General features: G+C 46.4%; 1 protein-coding gene across 1 annotated transcript in view; it reads right to left on the minus strand.

Annotated features, from left to right (window-relative positions):
* The window catches only part of TCOF1 (treacle ribosome biogenesis factor 1), a 47,821-nt gene that overhangs the window by 14,358 nt on the left and 9,070 nt on the right, over positions 1 to 24,393 (minus strand). The window contains exons 6-12 of the mRNA XM_081180743.1: positions 23,644 to 23,726; positions 15,958 to 16,188; positions 14,723 to 14,971; positions 7,567 to 7,753; positions 4,128 to 4,279; positions 2,001 to 2,234; positions 999 to 1,290 (exon numbers count right to left, since the gene is read on the minus strand). Of these exons, the coding sequence (XP_081036869.1) occupies positions 999 to 1,290; positions 2,001 to 2,234; positions 4,128 to 4,279; positions 7,567 to 7,753; positions 14,723 to 14,971; positions 15,958 to 16,188; positions 23,644 to 23,726 (1,428 nt within the window). The remainder of the gene's footprint in view (positions 1 to 998; positions 1,291 to 2,000; positions 2,235 to 4,127; positions 4,280 to 7,566; positions 7,754 to 14,722; positions 14,972 to 15,957; positions 16,189 to 23,643; positions 23,727 to 24,393) is intronic.

Consider the following 24,393-nt stretch of genomic DNA (forward strand, 5'->3'; position numbering starts at 1 on the left):
TGTTGTGACACAAAGAGTATCTAACTGTGGAGACAGTGCCAACCCAAGAGCCTTATGAACTTTTACCCACAGAGTTTGCCCATCCCAACATTGCCAAGGTAGTCGCAGCAAAGGGTACATAGAAGTTTAGGTGATGGCCACTGGGGTTGTTTTAGCTGTGCTATAGGAATACCAAACTTTCCTTACTTTTCGTTTTCCCCCCAAGGTAGGCAAGTGAGGGAGTTATTGGGACAAGAGCTACATGACCCTTGGGCCCAGCGAAGAGGCAGACCACTTTCAAGACTACTTGAATTACCACAGGCAGCCCACTTAGGGGCCACATTTCCTAAAGGAATTGTGCCAAATTCTACAGTGCTCCACATCTCGTGCCTAGAACTAGTCTCCTAAAGAAGGTTCGGCATACTTAAGGTTTCTTTGAGGGCAATTTTTTTAATTAAAAAAACAAACAAGAAAATCTCGTTGTGAGATCAAGAAAACACTGTGAGAAGGAAAACCATAAAGTTCTTCTCTAGTGCCCTTGTAATAAGACAAAATGAAGATATAACCAAGGAATTTCTCCCATTGAGACTTGGCCAATTGTGCTTGCTATCTATCTATCATCTATCTATCTATCTATCTATCTATCTATCTATCTATCTATCTATCTATCTATCTATCTATCATCTATCTATCGAATTTCTAATGTGAAATAGCCACTGAGGGTGGGGAGGATTAACTGGAGTCATGGCTTAGCCTCATCACCTATTTCCCTGGCTCAGTCTTGGGATACATGGTGCACCCCTAAGGATGAACAAGAATGCCTATCCCCTCAACATCCAAGATTCCAGGTGAGAGGCTGTGGCTTTCAGATGGCTAAACACCTTCTGTAAACATGCCATGAATAGGCTAGGATCCTTCTCAGCTTCCCCTCTCATGGGGGCACTGCTGTCTTGTTGCATCTCTTCACTGTGCTTGCCACATTCAAAGGGGACTGGAATTCCCCCCATCTCGTCTCTTACCAGGCTGTGGGATCTGCTTGGCGGTTGTCAATGCCTCCTCCTCGCTATCCGAGGAACTGCTGCTTCCAGAACTCTCCTTGTGCTTAGGGATCCCATCGGGTTTATCAGGCAGAGCCTGGCTTAGTTTAGGCTTCTTGGAGGAGCTCTGCTCCACCTTCCCCGTTGTTACTGCAGCAGGGCCTTGGCACTTGGTGGAAACAGAGTTGGGTGTACTAGAGCTGGCCTGTGCACGCTTCCCTGGAGGAGCAGGTGTTTTTACTGCTTTCGGCAGAAAAAAGGGGTGAATGGGGGGCTGCAGGAAGATACAAAATCAGAAATGTCCATTAGAAGTTAAAAGAAGAGGGTGCAGACTTCACAACCAGCCATTCTTGGAATTAACAGACTATTCTTATGCCTAAAGAAAGCAGGTTCAAACATTCTTGTTTCTATTGCCACCTATCACGCATGAACAATGCAAATCTTCACTTGGTATTTCTTAGAAGGCCAGCAACAATGAAGCTCAAGTAGTTGATCTTTATTTTTTGTTTTAAAAAAGCACATTATTATATTAACAACTCCCAACGCTGGTATCGGGAGATAAAATGACTGATCTCTGTTTCTTATGTAATTTTAATACTTTTTTTAATGGATTTGTAATTTTTATAGGTTTTGGGCCACCCAAGTGGCATGTTTATACTAGATGGATGGGATATAAATGTTGCAATAAACAAAAGAAAAGAATTTACATAATTGGCAGTAAAGTGCTATCACTTAAGAAAGATCAGAGGTGATGGGAGGGAGGCAAGGGAAATCCATGCCAGAGAGAAGTAAAGCAGCCCTACCAAAGTGCCTATGGACAATGACGGTCACTTATGACACTAGTATCACCACTGCCTCAAGAAGCTATTGAGAAGGGAAAGGTGTCATTAGTGCTGGGGACCAGGCAGCTTCACACCTGAAGTCTGAGCCACTAGTACAGCTGCACTCTTTGATTCTGTGCAGCAGAACGGATTCTCTTTTTACCTGTTTCACAGGCTTTGCAGCCGCCACCTCATCCTCTGAAGAATCAGAGCTGTCGGTCTCTGAGCTCTCTGCAGCTTTCTGGAGAGAGGCAGCTGCAGACTTCATTGGGCTTGCTGTCCCAACTTTTCCTGCTGGCTGAGCATTGCCTGCTTTGCCTGATGTAGCACCTGCCATCTTTGCAGCTGGAGCTTTTGCAGGAGCGGGTGTGGGTTTCTGAGTTTCCTGAGCTGGTTTCTAGGAAAAGGGAGGATTATTACATACAGTGGTGCCCCCGCAAGACGAATGCCTCACAAGACGGAAAACCCGCTAGACGAAAGGGTTTTCCGTTTTTGAGCTGCTTTGCAAGACGATTTTCCCTATGGGCTTGCTTTGCAAGACGAAAACGTCTTGCAAGTGTTCCGATTTTTCCCCGCTTCCCCCCTTTTTCTAAGCCGCTAAGCCGCTAATAGCCTTTTAGCCACTAATCCGCTAAGCCTTTAATAGCCGGTAAACCGCTAATAGCGCTAATCCGCTAATAGGGTTGCTTCGCAAGACGAAAAAACCGCTAGACGAAGAGACTCGCGGAACGGATTAATTTCGTCTTGCGAGGCACCACTGTAATTAGATTGTGACAAGAGCAGAAGCTCTATACGCATAGAAACTCAAGGGAATTTATTTCTGTGAAGGTCTAGGTTACCAAACAACAAATACAACATATAACAAAATATGCACATATATTTATTTTTTGTTGTTAAATTTCTGCTCCATCTTTCCACTTGCCCTTATGTTGCCATTCCCCTCACATTTTTAAGGGTTTTTTTTTTAAAGAAAAGTTTAATTGCTGCCTCCATTAAGAAGACCGCAGTTGCTTCCCCCAAGAAGCAAGGTGATAGTAATGGTGCTCATAAGTATAATGGGCTGTTAGTGTAGACCCACTGAAATTAACAGCCATTATTATTATTGATAATAATATAATTAGTCATTTTCCTAACAAAACTGACCCAAAGCTACTTACAAAAATAATACATGTCTAGCTTGGGTACATTTCAGTAACGCTTAGAACACTGAAGACACATTCTGAAACAGAATGGTGTTTGTTTTGGTTTTTGCAACCCTATATGTAAGCTGCAAGCCTTCCTTAGATTTTTAATTTTCAGACAAAATACTATTCAGATTGTTAGTTACCAGCCTCTCCCAACCTGCACCCCTGGCTGGAGTTTTTGTGGGGTTTTCATGTGTTCTTCATAATATGCTACACCTGGTACAATAATATAAAATATATTTTATGCATCCAGCATGCATATATTGTATTATATGCTTCAGCCGTGATGTATATGTTATACTTGATTAACAAAAACAATCTTTTTTAAAAAAAACCAAACAAATCTGTCAGCTGTGCAAAATAATAACTACTTATTTATTCACCACTAGGAAAAGTCTTGGCAACTCCTGCACTGGTTCTACCCAAGCACCTGCCTGTTTCTTCTTTTTTGAGACTTCCAAGGAACAGTGGCTTTTAAGCGTGGAAAGCCCTAGAACTGTTTTCAGAAGCAGATCTGGAATCCAAAATGTGGAACAGAAATTTGGGGAGGGGGGGGACAACAAGGCTACTAGAAAAAAGCAATCCAACTATCTGCAAGCACTAGGTAGAGCTCCATGCAACCTCAAGGCCAGAGGAGTGTTCCTAGCCAACCATGACCACTTCATACTCACTCTGTGTCCCACAGCCTGAGCTGAATGGCACAGCCGTTGAGTAAACACAAATGCCCAAATCTATAGCTAGGGGCTGTGAGTGCACACAGTCCGTTACCTGAATGAGCAACTGTGAGCAAAAGGGGTCCTGCACACACAGCAACCCCTTCACAATCTCAAAGCCAGATCTTTTGAAGAAGCCAACGTCCCACTTGTCAGATTTTCAGAAGCAGGAGGCCAATTCCAGATCCTCATCCTCATTCCATGCTAAACAGCCAATCAGCAAATTTTCGAGGCTTTCTTTTTATATTCTAAAAAAATGGTTCTGAACACACCAGACGCAAGCACAGGCCTCAAGTGTTGCAAAGCAAGCAACCATGAACTTAGGACCAGGATGCGAAGCACAGCCGGAGTTATACAAGTGGGAGTTTCTGCCCTCCTCGCTTTCTCAGTTACCTGGGTGAACACTTTGTCTTCTTCAGAGTCAGACTCATCGCTAGAATCCTGGCTACTGTCTTCACTCTCCTGAGCCTTCTGAAGGGGTCCTCCTGGTGGGGGCAGGGACTTTGCAGCAGACACCACCTGAGGTGCAGCGTTTGCCTTGGTTGCTAAAAGGAAATAAGGAGGTGAGACAACAGCGCAATGGGTTAAAGCTTAAGGGGGCTGCAGCTCAGTGCCAGAGCATATGCTTTGCAGGCAGAAGGTCGCAGGTTCAATCCCTGGTGTCTCCAGGTAGGGCTGGGAACAATTTCTGCCTGAAACCCTAAAGAGCCACTGCTGACCATTGCAGTTCAAGAACATTAGGCCCTCCAGATATTGTTGGACTACAACTCCCATCATCCTTGACCACTGGGCAATGCTGGTTGAGGCGGAAACTGGAGTTCAGTGACACCTGGAGGGCCACAGGTTCCACATCTACTGTGGACAATACTGAGTTAGATAAGCCAATGGCCTGACTTGGTATTGAGGCAGCTTCTTATGATAAGATAGCTTCATCTGTAGATAGGAGCTCATGCACTCTGGACCTGTGGCTGCAGCCATTTCTTCTTAAATGAAAAAAGGAACAGAAAGGAAGTGAAACACAGACTTCAGGAACAGCCGCAGCTCTCTTGGAAAGGTCATGTCAGTGCTTGCTGGTGATTTCCTAGTTGAAGAAAAACAGGAAGGAATTGGAGATCACCACAGTTCATGGTCCCACTAGAAAAGCTGGACCCCGAATTGAGAAACGTCTTCCCCTCCAGCTTCTGGACAAATATGTCAGGAAGTCTGTTGGGATCCAGCCTGCAGCCATGAAGTCTAGATCTTATTAGCAGCTACCTGCTGGTGACAGATAAGCTGCTGCCTGGTATTCCCCCCTCCCCAAACTACAAAGCCTGTCAAACCTACAAGCAGGGGAGAAAGATTTTTAGATGCAAGCCTTTTAAAAAAAGCAAATCCATTGCACTGCAATTGAAAAAGAACTCACTGAAGGACAATTCCTTTACCCTTTAGCTGGTCTAAGCTCCCTGGAAAAAAACAAAATAGCCAAGCCATGCAGTACAGTAATGCCTCATCTTTGTACAGTTAGTTCAGATAGACCAAACATGATAAAATTGTGGGGGAAGTTTCCCAATATCTCCATTAAAACCTCACACACTCTTCTTTTCCATGATCATGGTGGCAAAAAGAAAGGCATTGCAAATGCATGTTAACCCAGGGAAAGGGGTCATAGTTCAGTGGGAAACGCTTGGCATACAGAATGTCCAGGGGTCCATCTTTTGCTGCAGGTGATGGGGAAAAGTACTTTGCTGGAGATTCTGCAGAGCAGCTACCAGTCAGAGTAGAATATGCTGGCAAGATGGACGAAGAGCTTGACTTTGGATAAGGCAGCTTCCTGCGCTGGTGCCAAAGGGTAGCAGGGAAAAGACTAAGAGCTGCGCCAGAAATCCTAATAACTCACACAAGGTCACATTCAGCCATGGTTTACTCAAAGTAAACATAGAAATTATGTTTCAGAGTAAACATTGACATTGATGGATCTAAATTAGTCGTTTCAATGGGTCTACTCTGTGTAGGCATAGCAATGGATGCAACCCGTGCTTTGAAAGATGAGAGGTGATGGTTTTAAGGCACCAAGCAGTAGTCAGTGCAGCACACGTTTAAATACTATGCACTATTCAAGCATGCTACAGTGGAACCTCGGTTTTCGAGCGTCTCGGAAGCTGAACGATTCGGAACCTGAACGCCAAAAACCCGGAAGTAATTGCTTCCATTTTCGAACGTGCCTTGGAAGTCGAACGGCCTCCGCTGTGCGTTTTCCCATTTTTTCAATGGATTTTGCCAACCGCCCATTGACCCTCAGTTTTCAAATGTTTCAGAAGTCAGTCTTCCGGAATGGATTACCTTTGAAAACCGAGGTTCCACTGTACTATGTCACTACATTTGTGTCCCAACCTACCTCCATGAAACCTGGGGTGGTATGAACTGAAGTTACACACATTTTATCTTTAAGCAACGCTGAAATGTAAAGTTAGGCCAAGAATTTGCCTAAAGCTATTTAATGGGCGAGGGAAGACCAGAACTTGAGCTGCCCTATGCCAAATCTCCCACTCTGTCTGTCCACTGGGTACAACATGCTAGATCTCTCATTTTTAAGGTTTTGCAAGAAATAAGCTTTCAAAAAGACCATGGAATGGCCCAAAGAGAGGGTACACACGCTCTCATAGCTTTTTCTGTTGCTAAGCATCCTTGAATTCTCGGGTTTACGTTGCAACACAACATCTTACAGTAGGTTCTATTATTTCATGGAAAGAGGCAGCTTCTACAGAAATGTCAAAATTTTGGAGAACATCTAGTCCCTCAGGGCTTCTTCTTCTTCATCACTGTAAGATTCCAGGCATATTTTTTACTGCTCGTGTTATGAAACAGTGAGACCTGCTAGGCAATTTGGGGCATAGCATTTGCTGAAAAACAGTCTCTGAACATAGAGATATCCAGTGTAGGCTCATGCTTTACCACAGGGATGGATGGATAACTCTCTTCACTCCTCACACTGCCCCATAGGGGCCTGGGAAACACCCCCTAGCCAGTTCCAGAGGCACCATTCACCTGGGGAGCTTGTAGCCAGAGTTGCTGCAACAAACAACTGTGCAAGCCTTTGGGAGGCAGAGACGCAAGAGGGCATCAGAGGTATCAAGGGAAGGAAAGAGGGATGGAGACCAGTGTTGCCCACGGCACCCCTGAGCATCATTCAAGGCACCCCAGGGTGCCATGGCACACTGGCTGAAAACCACTGGTGTGGAGTAATAAAGTGATAGCTGTGTACAAAAATTCCCAGTCATAAAAACTGAGCGCAAAGCTCTCCCTGGCTCTGCAAGCTGTCATGCTGGTTTCCTCCCATGACTTAAGATGGTTTCACACCAAGTCTTTCAACTTCACAGAAGCAGCAAAGCAAAGAATATTCCAGGGAGGGTTTCATAGATGCTAACGTTCCTTTATGAATAGCTCAAGAAGCATGAAGCTATTTTTACTGGCTGTTTTCTTCAGCCTCCAAGGGGAGCTCATCACTCAGAAATGGATCCGCTTGGCAAACGCTATGAGGAACCAGAAACAATGAGACCCCCCCACCCCTCCTCAAAAATTACAGTCCCTTCAGCCAATTTGGAAGTATGTTCTGAAACAAAACAAATACAGAATTGGAACACTGACAAGTTCCTCACATCCGTTTCAGAATAATTGGCATCTGTTCCTGTGTTTTGGCACTTCAGAGCGCATTTGTGGGTGTGGGTGTGCGTGCTTTTACCCTTAGGGAAGATGTTTGTTACTCCAGAGCCCCCAATGCTCAGGCAAAGAAATTTTACAGAGAAGCTGAAAACAAGAGGCCCCCAAGCACCAACGAAAACCAGGGGCTTCTTACCGAAAGGAGGTGGCAGGTTCTGTTGTGTTGGAGGAATCATTTCCTCCTCGCTGTCAGATGAGCTGCTGCTGCTCTTACTCTCCATCTCCTTCCCCTTCAAAGCACTCGACACAGCTTTCGCCGGGGTGCCTGGTTTATCAATCTGATTTTGTCTGGCTCCAGCGGGAGGCTGAGGAGTTTGCAATTTCTGCACCACAGGGAAAAAACAAAACACACACAACCGCCATCAGTGAAGGATTTATTTTCATGGCTGAAGAGTTTATCTGAGTTTCATTGGTTTCTTATGATGTGCCCCCAATCTGTCTCCCAAAACAGGATAAAAAAAGGGATATTCCTGGATGGGAAAGACTGATAATTACAGTTTTTAAGTGCAACTGAAATAGACATGGCTGTTTTGCATGACATCACTGTGCCAACAAAGGTCTGTATAGTTAAAGCCATTGTTTTCCCAGTAGCGATGTATGGAAGTGAGAGCTGGACCATAAAGAAGGCTGATCGCCAAAGAATTGATGCTTTTGAATTACGGTGCTGGAGGAGACTCTTGAGAGTCCCATGGACTGCAAGAAGATCAAACCTCTCCATTCTTAAGGAAATAAGCCCTGAGTGCTCACTGGAAGGACAGATCGTGAAGCTTAGGCTCCAATACTTTGGCCACCTCATGAGAAGAGAAGATTCCCTGGAAAAGACCCTGATGTTGGGAAAGATGGAGGGCACAAGAAGAAGGGGACGACAGAGGACGAGATAATAATAATAATAATAATAATTTATTATTTATACCCCGCCCATCTGGCTGGGTTTCCCCAGCCACTCTGGGCGGCTTCCAAAAGAATATTAAAATACTATGGTACATCAAACATTAAAAGCTTCCCTAAACAGGGCTGCCTTCAGATGTCTTCTAAAAGTCTGGTAGTTGTTGTTCTCTTTGACATCTGGTGGGAGGGCATTCCACAGGGAGGGCGCCACTACCGAGAAGGCCCTCTGCCTGGTTCCCTGTAACTTGGCTTCTCGCAATGAGGGAACCGCCAGAAGGCCCTCGGTGCTGGACCTCAGTGTCCGGGTAGAACGATGGAGGTGGAGACGCTCCTTCAGGTATACTGGACCGAGGCCGTTTAGGGCTTTAAAGGTCAGCACCAACACTTTGAATTGTGCTCGGAAATGTACTGGGAGCCAATGTAAGTCTTTCAAGACCGGTGTTATATGGTCTCGGCGGCCGCTCCCAGTCACCAGTCTAGCTGCCGCATTCTGGATTAGTTGTAGTTTCTGCGTCACCTTCAAAGGTAGCCCCACGTAGAGCGCATTGCAGTAGTCCAAGCGGGAGATAACCAGAGCATGCACCACTCTGGCGAGGCAGTCCGCGGGCAGATAGGGTCTCAGCCTACGTACCAGATGGAGCTGATACACAGCTGCCCTGGACACGGATTTAACCTGTGCCTCCATGGACAGCTGTGAGTCCAAAATGACTCCCAGGCTGCGCACCTGGTCCTTCAGGGGCACGGTTACCCCATTCAGGACCAGGGAATCCCCCACACCTGCCCGCCTCCTGTCCCCCAGAAACAGTACTTCTGTCTTGTCAGGATTCAATCTCAATCTGTTTGCCGCCATCCATCCTCCAACCGCCTCCAGACACTGACACAGGACTGTCACCGCCTTCACTGGTTCTGATTTGAAAGAAAGGTAGAGCTGGGTATCATCTGCATACTGATGAACACCCAGCCCAAACCCCCTGATGATCTCTCCCAGCGGCTGCATGTAGATGTTGAAAAGCATGGGGGAGAGGACAGAACCCTGAGGCACCCCACAAGTGAGAGCCCAGGGGTCTGAACACTCATCCCCCACCACCACTTTCTGAACACGGCCCAGGAGGAAGGAGCGGAACCACTGTATGACAGTGCCCCCAGCTCCCAGCCCCTCAAGACGGTCCAGAAGGATGTTATGGTCGATGGTATCAAACGCCGCTGAGAGATCCAGCAGAACTAGGAAACAGCTCTCACCTTTGTCCCTAGCCCGCCGGAGATCATCAACCAGTGCGACCAAGGCAGTTTCAGTCCCGTGATGAGGCCTGAATCCCGATTGGAAGGGATCCAAATGGTCCGCTTCTTCCAGGCGGGCCTGGAGTTGTTCAGCAACCACTCGCTCAATCACCTTGCCCAAGAATGGAAGATTTGAGACTGGGCGATAGTTGGCCATCGTGGCCGCATCTAAAGATGGTTTTTTAAGAAGCGGTTTAATAACTGCCTCTTTCAGCGGGTCTGGGAAGGCTCCCTCACGGAGGGAAGCATTCACCACCCCACGAAGCCCATCGCCCAGCCCTTCCCGGCTAGCTTTTATAAGCCAGGATGGGCAAGGATCAAGGAGACAGGTGGTTGGTTTCACTCGTCCAAGCAGCCTGTCCACATCCTCGGAGGTAACAGATTGGAATTGATCCCACGCAATTTGACTAGACAGGACTCTAGCACTCTCCCGCCCCGGCCCTGCTCCCACGGTGGCGTCTACCTCTTCCCGAATCTGAGCGACTTTATCTGCAAAAAACTTTGCAAAATCATTGCAGGAGATCATGTGGCCCGTACTGGGCCCTGATGTAGCAGGTGGTTCCGCTAAATTGCGGACCACCTGAAAAAGTCTCCTGCTGCTGTTTTCTGCAGATGCAATAGAGGCGGCGAAGAAAGCCTTCTTTGCCGTCGCTACCGCCACTTGGTAGGCTCGACACTGAGCTCTAACCTGTGTCCGGTCAGCTTCAGAATGGGTCGTCCGCCACCGGCGCTCTAGCCGTCTCAACGATTGTTTCATTGCCCTCAGATCCGTGGAAAACCACGGGGCTGTCCGGGCTCCACGGAGAGGGCGCTTCGGAGCCAAACAGTCAATAGCCCTGGTTAACTCCACATTCCAGCGGGCCACCAGGGAATCAGCTGAAAGGCCATCAACATGGGATAAAGCATCCCCTACCACTCTCTGGAAACCATTTGGATCCATTAAGTGGCGGGGGCGGACCATCCGAATCGGTCCCACCTCCCTGCAGAGGGGAAGGGTCGCGGATGGTTGGACAGTGTTCTCGGAGCTACAAACATGAGTCTGACCAAACTGCGGGAGGCAGTGGAAGACAGGAGTGCCTGGCGTGCTCTGGTCCATGGGGTCACGAAGAGTTGGACACGACTAAACAACAACAACAATTTTGCATGACCTGAACTCGAGATCAGACATGAGAGTTTAGGACTTGAAGTGAAGGAATATTCCTTTAGGTTTGTCTTCCCCAACTGTGGTGTGTATTCTCTGTTGAATCCCCAGGGACAATCCTACAGCTGTGAAAGCCCCCTCCCATAAAAGTGGCATCCTAAAGCAATGAAATTGCATACTTTAAAGCAGCCTTCCTGAACCTCGTGCTGTTCAGATGTTTCGCGCTAGAACTCCCGGCAGCCAAGTGCCATGGGGCGGAAATTTTTCCGTTTCATAAATGTGTTAGTAACAAGGAATAGATGCCAATTGAAAGAACAATTTTAGGCAAGTTTCAAAGTTTTCAGCTTTGTTTATGAAATACAAGTAAAATAAAGCATGCTAAATTAGATCACTCTAGGCCCTAGGGCATCAGAATTCTTCTTGGAGCAAATTAGTTCAATTCGCACAGGACACATTTCAGAAACGCCTCCTCTCCTGGAGCTCACTGGGCCAGAGAAACAAAGTAGAGCCTTCTCTTGGCATGCTTTGGCTGGCTGCAGAAGCAGGTGGAGCACGTGGTTCGTGATCCTGCAGAAAACCTGCGCAGCTGTCTGCTACTAGTGCTTTGAAATGCCTTTTATCTTGGCTGTTTCAGGCAGAGCAGCTACATGGTTGACATTGTACAGGACATCCCGCACCTCTACTAAATCACTTGGTTACATTGAACTGACTGGGGTAACTGTGCCCCTGAAGGACCAGGTGAACAGCCTGGGAGTCATTTTGGACTCACAGCTGTCCGTGGAGGCGCAAGTCAATTCTGTGTCCAGGGCAGCTGTTTATCAGCTCCATCTGGTACACAGGCTGAGACCCTACCTGTCCACAGACTGTCTTGCCAGAGTGCTGCATGCTCTAGTTATCTCCCGCTTGGACTACTGCAATGCACTCTACGTGGGGCTACCTTTAAAGGTGACACAGAAACTGCAACTAATCCAGAATGCAGCAGCTAGACTGGTGACTGGGAGCGGCCGCGAAGACCATATAACACTGGTCCTGAAAGACCTGCATTGGCTTCCAGTATGTTTCCGAGCACAATTCAAAGTCTTGGTGCTGACCTTTAAAGCCCTAAATGGCCTCGGTCCAGTATATCTGAAGGAGCGTCTCCACCCCCATCGTTCTGCCCGGACACTGAGGTCCAGTGCTGAGGGCCTTCTGGCAGTTCCCTCACTGTGAGAAATGAGGTTACAGGGAACCAGAAAGAGGGCCTTCTCGGTAGTAGCGCCCGTCCTGTGGAATACTCTCCTATCAGATGTCAAGGGAATAAAAAACTATCTGACTTTTAGAAGACACCTGAAGGCTGTTTTAATGTCTGATGTTTTATTGTGCTTTTAATTCTGTTGGAAGCCACCCCGAGTGGCTGGGGAGGCACAGCCAGATGGGCAGGGTATAAGTAACAAACAAACAAACAAACAAACAAACAAACAAACAAACAATATTACTATTACTGTGGATTAAAGTATAATCCTATCTTTCCAGGCTCTTTCTCCTTACCTTTGCTCTCACCTTGCCCTAACTAAGCAACTCTGCATGTAAGCCACTTTCTAACACCCCTTCATAAAAACATGAGAGGCCGCCCACCGGATCAGATCAAAGGTCTCTTTAATTCTCTTTCCCACAGCAGCCAGCTAGGTGCTTGTGAGAAACAACCCCCCACAAAGCATGGCATTGCAAAGCTTGCTAAAGTGGCTGCAATCCCAGGAGGAAGGAGTGTCTATCAAACAAAATACCAGAGCATTCAACTGCTTGAACAGCAAGCACTACAGACAAAAATATTTAAAAGGTCATTATCTATTATAAAAAGGACATTATCTATTATAAAAAAAATTGTATTACAAGCTATCAGTTGCATTAACAAGCTATCAGTTACATTTTCAGGCTCAAAGATATAATGGAAAGCCTCGAGGAAAAAAAAAGAAGGGCTAACTGAATTGTCCTTTAATTAAAAATTGTTTCAGAAGAGGACAGTGCTTTGGCAAATTGAAGTATGTTCCAAAGCAGATGGAAAGGACTAAACTGAACTGAAAAAGCACCAGGATCCTTTCCTTATAATTCAAATGCAGATCTTTCATAATGTTTTAAGTTTCATCTCTCATCTCTCCAATTAATTCAGTTGCTTTCTCCAAATGACTTGAGACAAAAATATCGGCCAATTCAAAACCCCACTGATTTGTTAAGTGCTATAAAGGATGGCCTACACACATAGCATACAAGACCTAAGGATATGTGGAGAAGTACATTGTCTCTTGAGACAGACAGATGCCAACAACAACATGAAAGAGCTCATGAGAACATGAAAGGGGGTATGGGCATAAAGCAAGAAGCAAGCTTGTCCCCTCCACCAAATTCAGTTTTGCCATTCAATTGCCTTAGAAGGAAGCCACGCAGCAAGCAATGCACATTATAGTTGGGCTGAATTACACTGAAGTTTAAAGGCCCCCAAAGGAAGCAAAATCAAAGCAGCCATTTCAAAAAGAACCACCACCCCAGCATCTGGTCTACTGCATTTTTAAGAGCGCTGGGGAGTAGAATAAGGCTCTGGGCAAAAAGAGAGAGAGGTTTTCTGAGCAGCTTTCATCTATTAAGAGAGGCTGAAGCCAAGACTGGCGGACGCTTATAACAGCTGGAAGCCTTTCTTAACTTCTCATCCAGTTGTGTCCCAAGAATGAATGCAATAAGCTGGCAAGGAAATCTGTGCAACACACCTTGTCCAGCTGGCTCATTCTGATCATGTTCTGTGACCAGAATTATTCAAAGAAGGGGCAATTAGGAAGGAGAAAGCACATCTCTGACAGCGCCAGAAGAACGAACATAGGACCCTAGAACTAACAATAGTGAAACCAGAGCTTGCAAAGCGCACAGCAGTTTGCCATGACAAAACATATCTGGTTATACTCCAAATGAAGTGCCACCCAGGCCCTCCTCTAACCCTTCTGGGAAAGGGTTCCATTAATAATCACTGCTTGCTTCCATTAATAATCACTAAAGTTTATGACTTTGCATGCAGAAGGTCTCAGGTAAAATCCTTGTCATCTCCTGGTAGGGCTGGGAAGGCTCTATCTGAAATCCAGGGGCGCTGGATCAACTGGTGTAGACAAGACTGAGCTAGATGGACTCACAAGAAGATAAAAGCCTGCTGGATCAAGCCAGTAGCTCGTCCAGTCCAGCCTCCTGTTCCCAGTCACACAAATTCTTTGCAAGGCAGAAAATAAAACAAAGACTACAAAGCAATTAAAAAAAAAACCCAAAATGGGTAGGGTGCAATAATTCAACATAGGAGTTTGAGAGATGTGCTCCCTTTGACATTCTGGAGGTTTGTAAGATTGACGCTTTGAAAATTCCAGGAAGTGTCTCACAGATCAACAGTTTTTAGGAAACTAAACTTGACCAAATACTGCTAAATACTCAAAGCAGCGACCTTAAAGCTGCTGCGGAGGACAGACATACCCCAAGACAGGCCACGGAACTGAGGCAAGAGGCCAAATGGCAATAAGGGCATCATGAACAGCAGAGATTTACCAACTGCGTTTCTGAGCGTCGAGGTGACACCAACAAGGGCTGTAAACTTATTTTAAGCTTCGTAGTGAGGAGCAATAACACGAGTCCAACATTCAGAAAGCAGTTCCAATAGTGATTGTGTAATAAACGTTATGTTGTGAAGGAAAACATTTTTGCTTTATCAGTCATGACCATTCCCTGTTGTCAAAATGCGAGCATCAGAAAAGCAAGCTTATTACGCTTTAGCTAGATTGGCAACATACTGAGGAACCAACTGAATTGGAGACAGCCCGAGAGATTCTTAAAAAAGGTGATCAGGGAAGCAACCTGTAAAGTGGAGATTTCATGCACAAGAAAGACACATAATTCTGAATGCGTTAGGCCATGTAAGGCAAGGTGGGGGGGGGGGCAGAGTCAATCCCATTATTTCAAGTAGAAGCAATGCATTTCTAACCTTCTGGCTTACTGGAACTGAGGGAGCCTCATCCTCATTCTCAGATGACGACTCGCTGCTCTCTGAGCTTTCTGCTTTCTTCCCCCTGCCAGCAGCCTTGGCAGGAGGTGGCTGTTTCACTGCGGAAGTCTTTGGCGTTTGCTTCAACAGAGCTGGAACAGAGACTGTCTTGGTTGACAGGAGACTGGGTGCTGCTGCATTTTTCACTGGGGACGAGAAGGTCTGAGGGGATTTTCCAGGTGACTTTGCCTATTTTTAAGATTAGAAGAATAGAATAGAACAGATAAAAGCCAATTCATGAACTCAAGTGGTTCATATGTAAGACTTTAAAAATAAATAAATCCCAACATAAAAAACAAATCAGAAAAAAGGTTTTGGGAAGCAACTTTCAAGGCTGAGCAACTTGTTTTGGAGTCATAGGAGGCACACGGCGATTTATCTTGTGGCTGGAGTGTCAACGATTTTTGTTACAGGTTCATTTGAACAAATAATAAAACTAACTCCTTTGAAACACTGCTATGCCACTTTCCCAGATACAGTGGTACCTCGGTTTACGAACTTAATTCGTTCTGGAAGTCCGTTCTTAAACCGAGGTGTGCTTTCCCTAATGAGGCCTCCCGCTGCCGGTGCCCTTCCACTGTTCGGATTCCATTATTAGACCGAGGCAAAGTTTGCAAACCGGGACACTACTTCTGGTTTTGCAGAGTTCGTAAACCAAATAGTTCGTAAACAGGACTGTTCTTAAACTGAGGTACCACTGTACTTGGAAGCAGCCCACATCACTAAGAAGGGACTTACATAAACACAGCTATGTGCCATCAAACCAAACTACACAATTAGAGTGTTTCATTTTGAATTGGCTAATTTTAGGAATAGCAATACATTCTGTTACTGGCATTTTGGGGGAAACTGATTTCCCCCCTACATCCAGCCAATATACTGCTGAGTAAGTGATGAACATCACTTACTCAGATGACCCAATATACTGCTTGGGTAAGTGATGGCCAAATGTAGCCCATTTTTAAGCTAGCATCCCTTCTTGGATTTTGTGCTTAGTGGCTTACAGCAGGTATGGGAAAGGTATGGTCCTCCAGATGTTGTTGGACTAAAACTTCCACCAGCCCCGGCCAGCATAGTCAGGATGTTGGGAGTTGTAGCCCAGTAGTACCTGGAAGGTCACAAGTACCCTGCCTTAGGGAGAGAAAGGAAGGGCAGGTATCCCCAGGGTGTCTCACCTGTGTTGCCAAGCAGGGTTCCTCGATCTCAGTGTCAGACGAGTCACTTGTCTCAGAGCTGTCTGCTGGCTTCGTGGTTTTAGCCACATTTCCAGATCTTGCTCTGGTTTGTTGTGCTGTTTTCTTTGCTGGAGATGCCTTTACTGCATTTCCTTTAGACGGTACAGCGGTGGCTGGCACACTTTTTGTCGGCGTCGTGTCGACCTGTCTGCTTTCCGCAGCTGGTTTTACCTACAACAACGGGAAAGTTAAAATAGGTGCACGGCAGCTGAGAGCTGGAAAGTTCTCAAGGAACATGTCTTTGATAAGAATACAATACATGGCCACAGTCCTCCAAGCACCTAAACTGCAGGTTGCCCTCGATTCCCAAGCAGTTTTGGAATCTGGCATTGGACCGTGGTTAGGTAGGCAAGACCCAGAATTCAGGGCCAACTAACTTTCAACATCTCATTCTGGAGAGAAGAGACCCCTCCGCTTTGAAATGGGCACCTTGAATTAAAGAATACTGATAGTGAACAAATGTATATAAAGGATCCCAGGACACACATGGAACCAAACGAGAAGGAAGATAGGCAGTAATACACCAGGGAGAACTAACATGGTGTATAATGAATGTGACCTCACCACCAGCACTGCACCTCAAATATTTATACCTGCTATCCTACCAAATGAACAGGAGGAACTGTTACAATGGCCAAACAGGCAGGATAAGGATGTTTGGATAAGGCAGGCCTATTCTCTCCTTGATCCAATGACCTAGTAAGTCAACCCAATGAGATATGATCACACAATCTCATCACACAGTGCTACCCTCTTGTGCTGCTAAAGCCCTTGAGCTGGCAGTGTGTGGTTGGGAGAGAATACAGAAATGGAAGAAATGACATGTAGCCACTGTCTCTGCATTCCCTTGAAAGTTTTCAGGTGGCAGAAGACATCATGAGAAGGATGCGAGTGGACTCAGCTGGAGGCTGGGAAAGCAAAGGCATCAAAGGTGGGGAAGAAACAGGAAGAATAAACAGGAGAAAGCAGACAGGACAAAAAACACAGAAAAAGGCAGGGAAGAAAGCAGAAGTTGACAGCAGTTCCCATTTTAAAGCAGCAGTCAAATAACTCTGCTTTTCCTAGTTGGACAGAGGAGCCCAAAACCATGGGATAACTCTTCCACAGAATAAATTGCTGAAATTAGCCAATGGTCAAACAGGCTGGGGCTGATGGGCGGTGTAATCCAAAAACACATAGAGGGCATCAAACTGGGGAAGGCTGGTTTAGAGCAATGTTCCAGAGAGCCAATTCAAATATTAGCACAGGCACATGGCAGCACAGGCACATGCATTAGCATTCACATGGGGGAAACAGCTTGCACGAAAGCACACCAATGTCCAAATCTCCTGGCACAATGAAAATTAAATGCACAGGGAAGGAGAGGAGGTGCGTCAAGATGGCGATGAGGTAAGACGCATTTGCCGGAGCTCATTTCGAATCCTCTCTAAAATCTGTGTTGTGGCTCCCAGCCTTTCAAGTTTTTGCTGAAGATTGTATCAGGGTGTTGGAGCCCATGCCAGGAGTTCACATTGTTGATAACTGTAAAGCCTGCATCGTAAATCAGCTTTAATGAGCAGATAATTGTATTCTCCGGCAGCCTTGGAAGTAGCCTTCGACTTACTGGTTCTCCGCCAGCTCACATCCAGTTGTATTTTTATTTCTTCCACCTTTTATTACCTTTTAAGCACTGTTATTTTAAAAGACTCATAACGATGGGCCAAGGCAAACGCCTAAGGGATTGTGACGAGGCTCTGCCCTCCCCAAGAGCCAAACAATTAAAAACCGACCCCCTCGTGTCTGGCAATCGGAGTGACCCCACTGAACACTGCTATAGGGTGAAAACTCAGAACCGTTTCTACCCTCTAATGTCTCCAGAAGAGGAATTGCTTTTACCCCAGATTAAAACTGCGGACGGCAAGCTTGGAGAAAGAGGGTGTGTCCCACTGAGGGTGGTGCAGGACGCCGGAGCTGAGGACTGCGCAAGACAAGAACAACATGAACATCTCCATCTTGTGGTCAGAACCCTTAATTGCATATTTAAGAAGATTGATGTGCTATCCTCCCAGCTATGTAACCTCGAACAGAAAATTGATAACTTCTGGCCAAAGTTTAAACCAACTGTAGATACGGGGGAATTGAAGTGCCAGAGGTCCTTATCTTCAACCAAAAAAAGAAGTGTGATCCCTAAATATAAACCAAATCCTGCACTGAAACACCAAGCGTTGTCCCTGCAACCTAAGAAAATCTGCCTAAACATCGGGGCAGGGTCACCAAGGTGGCTTACTCTGAGTGGGGTTAAAAAGCACCTAAGCAATCTCCTAAACATAGAAATCTCACAATGCGATCTCATTGCAGTATTACCCTTGAACCAGCACCTCAGGCAACAGAAAGTGATGCTTGCGTTTTATTCTCCAAGGATTCCTTCAGCTATCATCAGGCAGAAATCACTCTTGGCTAGGTATGATATCATCCCAACAAGAGTTTTTATGGATAGCATGATCCACCCCCTTCTACTTGCCGGTCACGGCACGGAGCGGACTCGGTCGGAGAGGTCGGGAGTACCCCAAGACATCGAGCCTCCTCCCCCGGAGGATATCCACCCGTACCGAAACTGGACTTACCCTACGTCCCCACGAGCCCTAAAGAAACCCACTGGCGCAAGCAATTCTCTGACCCCGCCGGAGGAAAGAGAGCTTTTAGCCACCTTTGGCGACCTTCCACCAAGAGAACAACAAGAAATAATTGGAAGACTAGAAGTACTTAATCATCAGCTCATACAGGTCCAGAAGAACGGAAGAGTCCTGCCCACTTCTCAGGATAACCCTGCCAGCTTTTCGGAGTCGTGTTTTAAGGAAGCAGGCAGTTTTCCATACCTTAGTCCAGCTCCTAAACCCATGCCTCCCCCACTTGTGGGCAAAATCCATCGACGTTTGGCAGACTCAGGTCTTGCCCCACAAGTTGGCCCCTCATCCCAACTCTTGATAAATTTTGACTCGCCCCCCAAGAGTCCCCCGCTGAGGAGTGCAACTCAGAGTTCCTTCCACCAAAACAATTCCTTACCATCTAATCCATCAATGCCGGAACTGGAGTCCTCTTATTCCCCTGAGCGGCATAGACTCGACATACAAATGGTACCAGTACGCCGAGCATCCCCTGTACCTTCCCCAGCATCAGGTCATGGGAGTGTTCCACCTACATCAAAAAATGGCCCGGACTTGATTGAAGACCCGGCCGGACATATAAACCAAATGGTTTCATCGGCGACCTTTAGACCTCGCGGTGGGGCAGTCTCAGCAAATCCAGTGGAGTTTCCCACTGAAGTGGCCGCCCTTGGGTTACCCAGCGGGAGACCCGTTTTGTCGCCCCAGTCAGAATTCTTCACTACCAACTTCAAGACTAGGTACCTTCAGCAGGTGCCTGCCATGCAAAGCAAAATAACTGACTTTTTTGCGGGGTCTGCCTTGCCTCCAAAGGACTCACACCTCTCCCTGAAATGACAGCGAATTGGTCACAACAGGAACTCCCCCCTATCAGTCCTCAGCTGGAACATTGCGGGCTGGAGGGGGAAAAAACTTGACCCAGAATTCTTGGAGTATATTAACCGGTTTCATATCATCTTGTTCCAAGAATCGTGGGAAGTAGAGAAAATTGCCCTAAATGGCTTTGAGCTTCTAGAACTCCCTGCCTGCCCCTCCCTGAAAGGAGGCCGCCCTAAAGGGGGCCTAATAATAGGCATCTCCCTCAACCTACGCTCTAAACTTACTCTAGTACAGGCCTTGCCTCCTTACGCCCTCACCGGACTGATTGCGGGGGAAAAGATCTCACTTCTAGTTACAAATGTTTACTTGCCACCTGGGGGTTCTTCCTCCGAACTGGGCTCTAAATGGGGCTCGCTAGAAGAGCATTTGCTCTCATGCTATGTTAAGTTTCCTAACACCCCGGCCATAATAGGTGGCGATTTTAATGCCCGCACAGCAGCAAATTGGGACTCGCTGACCAAAACCAAATGGTGGGTTACCCCAAACCTTAATAATTATGAGCTGGAACATATCATGAGGAGAACTTCTAAAGACCAACGAGCTAATGAGGCTGGAGTACTCCTCTATCAAATGGCCATCCGTTTAAATCTGGTCCCCCTAAATGGAACATGCCTCCCTGATATTCCAGGGGATTTCACTCACCTAAGCGTTAAATCAAACAGCGTCCTCGATTACCTGTTGGTTTCCAGTGATCTACTTAAGTGTATTTCCACCTTTAAGATCGAGAATGTACAATCTAGTGATCATCTTCCCCTTGTAGCCAAGCTTTCCCTGAACTGGCAGTCGGAGGCCCATAGACATGCGACCCAGATGGTAACCAACGAATCCTCTCTCCAAGTAAGAGGAATCAAATGGTCGGAGACCCAGGCTCAAAAGTATCAGGAATTCTTTCAAAAAGAAATCCTCGGGCCCCATTCCAACATAGGCTCTGCCTCAGACGAGCATAGCATAGTGTTGAAACGCTTTCACCATCATACGACTGAACTTACGTCCTTCTTCAGGTTACCACCCAAAATATTAAATCGAAACGAGTATACTTACGGTGCCCCCTGGTATAATTCTCAGTGCAAACAAGCAAGACAGCGCCTTCGTGCTATATATAATGCATATAAGACCTCCGATGCATCTACTCTGCCAGCTAGTTATGCACAAGCCAAGCAAGCTTACAAACGCACGCAGAAAACTGCCAAACGCGAGTGGCAACACAATCGCTGGCAGGCCTTGATTACCGCTTCAAAACCACATAGATCCAGGGAATTCTGGTCTTTGATTAATAGAAGGGTGAGGAAATACCCAAGGGCAGTCATCCCAGCACCGACAAGGGAATTGTTCCTGAAGAAATGTTTCTCACAGGCTGATGCTCCCTCCGACCATCTGATGCATCTGTTTTCCCACCTACCTATTTGGCCTCCCACCGATCCGGACGAAATAGCCAAGCTAATAGCCCAGCTGAAACCGGGCAAAGCCCCAGGGCCCGACCTGATCCCTGCTGAAGCAATCAAACTACACCCAAAATGGTGGGCTGACATCTTGGCCAAAACCTTCGACGCAATCAACGCTTCTGGTCTCATCCCCAAAATATGGAAGGAGGCCATTATAGTACCAATTCATAAAAAAGGTTCTCCAATGGAGCCGGAAAACTACCGTAACATCAGCCTCCTTTCGATCATAGGGAAAATTTATGCCAGCTTTTTGCTGACTAAACTATTGCGATGGGCAGACGAGACTAACCAGATTGGTCACGAACAAGCAGGGTTCAGAATTAAACGTTCTACAACCGATCATGCGATAGTCCTTTACCATCTGGCACGGAAGTACTCGTCGTCCCCCCGCGGCTACCTTTGTGCTGCCTTCCTAGATCTAAAGGCAGCCTTTGACAGCGTTCCTAGAAATATTCTTTGGGAGAAACTTGCGAAACAGGGCATCGATAGAAGACTCTTATGGCTTATAAGCCAGCTCCACGAAGGTACCCTTGCCAGAGTGAGACTTACTCCTGCGGGCGACCTCACAAATTCGATACCAATAAACAAGGGAGTGCGCCAAGGATGTATATTGGCTCCCTGCCTATTCAACCTATTCATCAGCGACATGCGAGCACCCCTAGTCAACTCATCCCCAAGTACACACGCGCCTAGACTAGCGGATTACCGCTGTCCACTCCTTCTATACGCGGACGACGCGGTAATTCTATCTTATACACGTGTTGGACTAAAGAGAGCTCTGAAGATCTTTGCCACGTATTGTCAACGCAACCAATTAACCATCAACCATGCTAAATCTAAGATTCTGATTTTCGCCAGAAGTCGGAGATTATACGAATGGAAGCTTGGTGGAGCAAAAATAGAGCAAGTCCTAAAATTTCAATACCTAGGAGTTATTTTTCAATACAATTTGGGGTGGAAAGCACAAATTCAACACCTACTTAACAAGGCCAAAACACTGTCATATGCGCTCCTCCGATTTTTCTTTTCGGATGGAGCTTTGCATGTTCCCTCGGCCCTAAAGGTGTTCAAGGCAAAAGTGGTTCCCGTGCTTGCTTATGCTGCCCCGCTCTGGGCCGTGATGACAGATCTTACTCCCCTTGAGACTCTGCAAAACCAATTCCTACGTCGGCTCCTAATGCTCCCCCTGTGCGTAAGCAACGCAGCCATGCGATTAGAATTGAAGATTGCGTCCGTAGAAACTTGCCTGTGGAAGCAAGTCTTCAATTATTGGTTATCATTGTGGCACAGATTACCAGACCATTACCTTGTCCAATGCTTATGGCGAGATGAATTCTCCAGCCTTTGGACTAGTAGAATTCATGCCAAACTCCTGAGTTACGGAATCTCTCCCTTAGATTCCCTTAATCTAGATCAAATCACTGCTCAAAGACTGATCCGCCAAAGACTGGACGACATCGATTTACAGCGAAACTATACGCTGGGGGGAGGTGTTTGCTCGCCCCAGAACATTGGTATCACTTTAACTTACTGCGTTCCATCATACCTCTCCTCCCTTTCATCTGTTGCCCATAGGCTGGCCTTCACCAAAGCGAGGTTTAACGTTTTTCCCTCCAATGTCCTGAGACATAGATTCTCAAAGGGACAAGCCTCCGCCATGTGCGAATGTGATAGGGAGACGCCGGAGTCGCTTCAGCACATTATGTTCACTTGCCCCTTGTTCAATGTGCCACGGGCAAATTTGTTGGGATCAATCATACAGAAGCTAGAGGGTACCCCACCAAAATTCCACCTTGCCCAAATCCTGCAGGATAAGGATATCCATACGACCCTGAAAGTGGCTAGGTTTCTGGTCGCTGTCCTTACCCAAAAGCGCTGCCGAGGAGCACTACAAGCTAATTAAGGCGCAGTATGTCATTCCATCTTACAGTATTTTATTGTTATAGTGTTGTTTTAGCGGCTGTTTTTTCCCACGTGCACAAGCTGTTATTTATGTCTTGTTTTTATCTGTATGGGCCCATGGCCGTAATAAATATCTATTCTATTCTATTCTAATGCACAGGGAAGAGATTAGCCTGGAAAATTCCACCCCAATGTTTAAGCTTTTCCCACAGAGCGAGACTGGGACGTGAGGAGACGTTCAAGCAAAGCAGTGGGGGGAACAGTTCTATGTGGAAGTGGCTCTCTGATGTTCACTTGTCTTTCGGAGGCAAGGACAGAAAACACTTTTCCACAATGGAGACTCCTACTTCTCTCAGCCATAGGATGAAGTGTGCGCACAGAGCCTTCCTAGCCAAGGTATGTGCAACTCACTTTGTCCTAAAAGGAGCTCTTAGATCAGGGGTGGGAAGCCATTTCTATGACAAGTGTCACTTGGGCCACATTACCAGGGGTGGGCTGGAGCCAGTGGTAAGCAGGATCAAAGCCAAAGGTTGGCAGGGTCGACTGGTGATGGCCAGGGGACCCATTTTCTTTAGGTTACCCACTGTTACTCCCCTTCTTTCTCCCTTCTTTCCCACCCTGTTTTGTACCAATGGGACCTTTTCCCTCCAAGTATGGTGAAGGGAAGTAGGACAAAGAGAGCTGGCTGGATTCAAAAGCGCCATGAGCTGCATCCAGCCTGTGAGTTGGCTGTTCCCCACTCCTGCAGTAGTTGGAACTACCTGGAGCGTTGCAGTATTTGTTTCTTCTTCCGAGTCTGAGTCATCACTGGAGTCTCCACTGCTACTCTCTGCCTTCTTCAGAGCTAAGACACAGAGGAGACAAAAACACTTAAGTTGAATCCGATAAATATGAGAGAACATTAAATGCAGCTTTAGAGATCCAAGACCAAAAAAGTAGGAAGCTCTGGGGTGCTTTTTTATTATTAGGGTATCCATATCTCCAACCATCAGATTTTAAGATACTTGCACAAAGCTGTTTTTAAGTGGGCCACGACCCACAGGTCATTTAAATTACCTAAAAATCTTGCTGTTTGGAAAGATATGCCCTGGCTGCTGACTACTCAGCTCTGGAAAGGAAAGAGAAGCCCAAGATAGAAGAATTGTGTTTCTATTCACATGAGTCATGCCATTAGAAAGTGTCTTTAGCCTCCAGTTGGCATGTTCAGAACATACCAATCATGTACTTGCGATTATACCAATTAATGACACAGCAGCAGGATATTCTTCTGCAGTAAAAACCAATTACGTTTTAAGATCCAATATGGAGGGATGTTAAGAATTCACAGCAGAAGTGGGTCATAACTGAGGAGGTTTATGCTCCTGGAGTTGACAGAAGTGATGAGCAATATCCAATATTACTACACACTCCTTGTAGACCCATTGAAGCCAATGGACTCAAGTTACTTAAGCCCATTTCAATTACTGTACTCCAATGAGACAGAGTGTGTCTTAGTTGACCATAATTTGTAA

Source organism: Podarcis bocagei (assembly GCF_964188305.1).
Source record: "Podarcis bocagei genome assembly, chromosome: 2".
In the NCBI taxonomy this organism is placed as follows: Eukaryota; Metazoa; Chordata; class Lepidosauria; order Squamata; family Lacertidae; genus Podarcis; species Podarcis bocagei.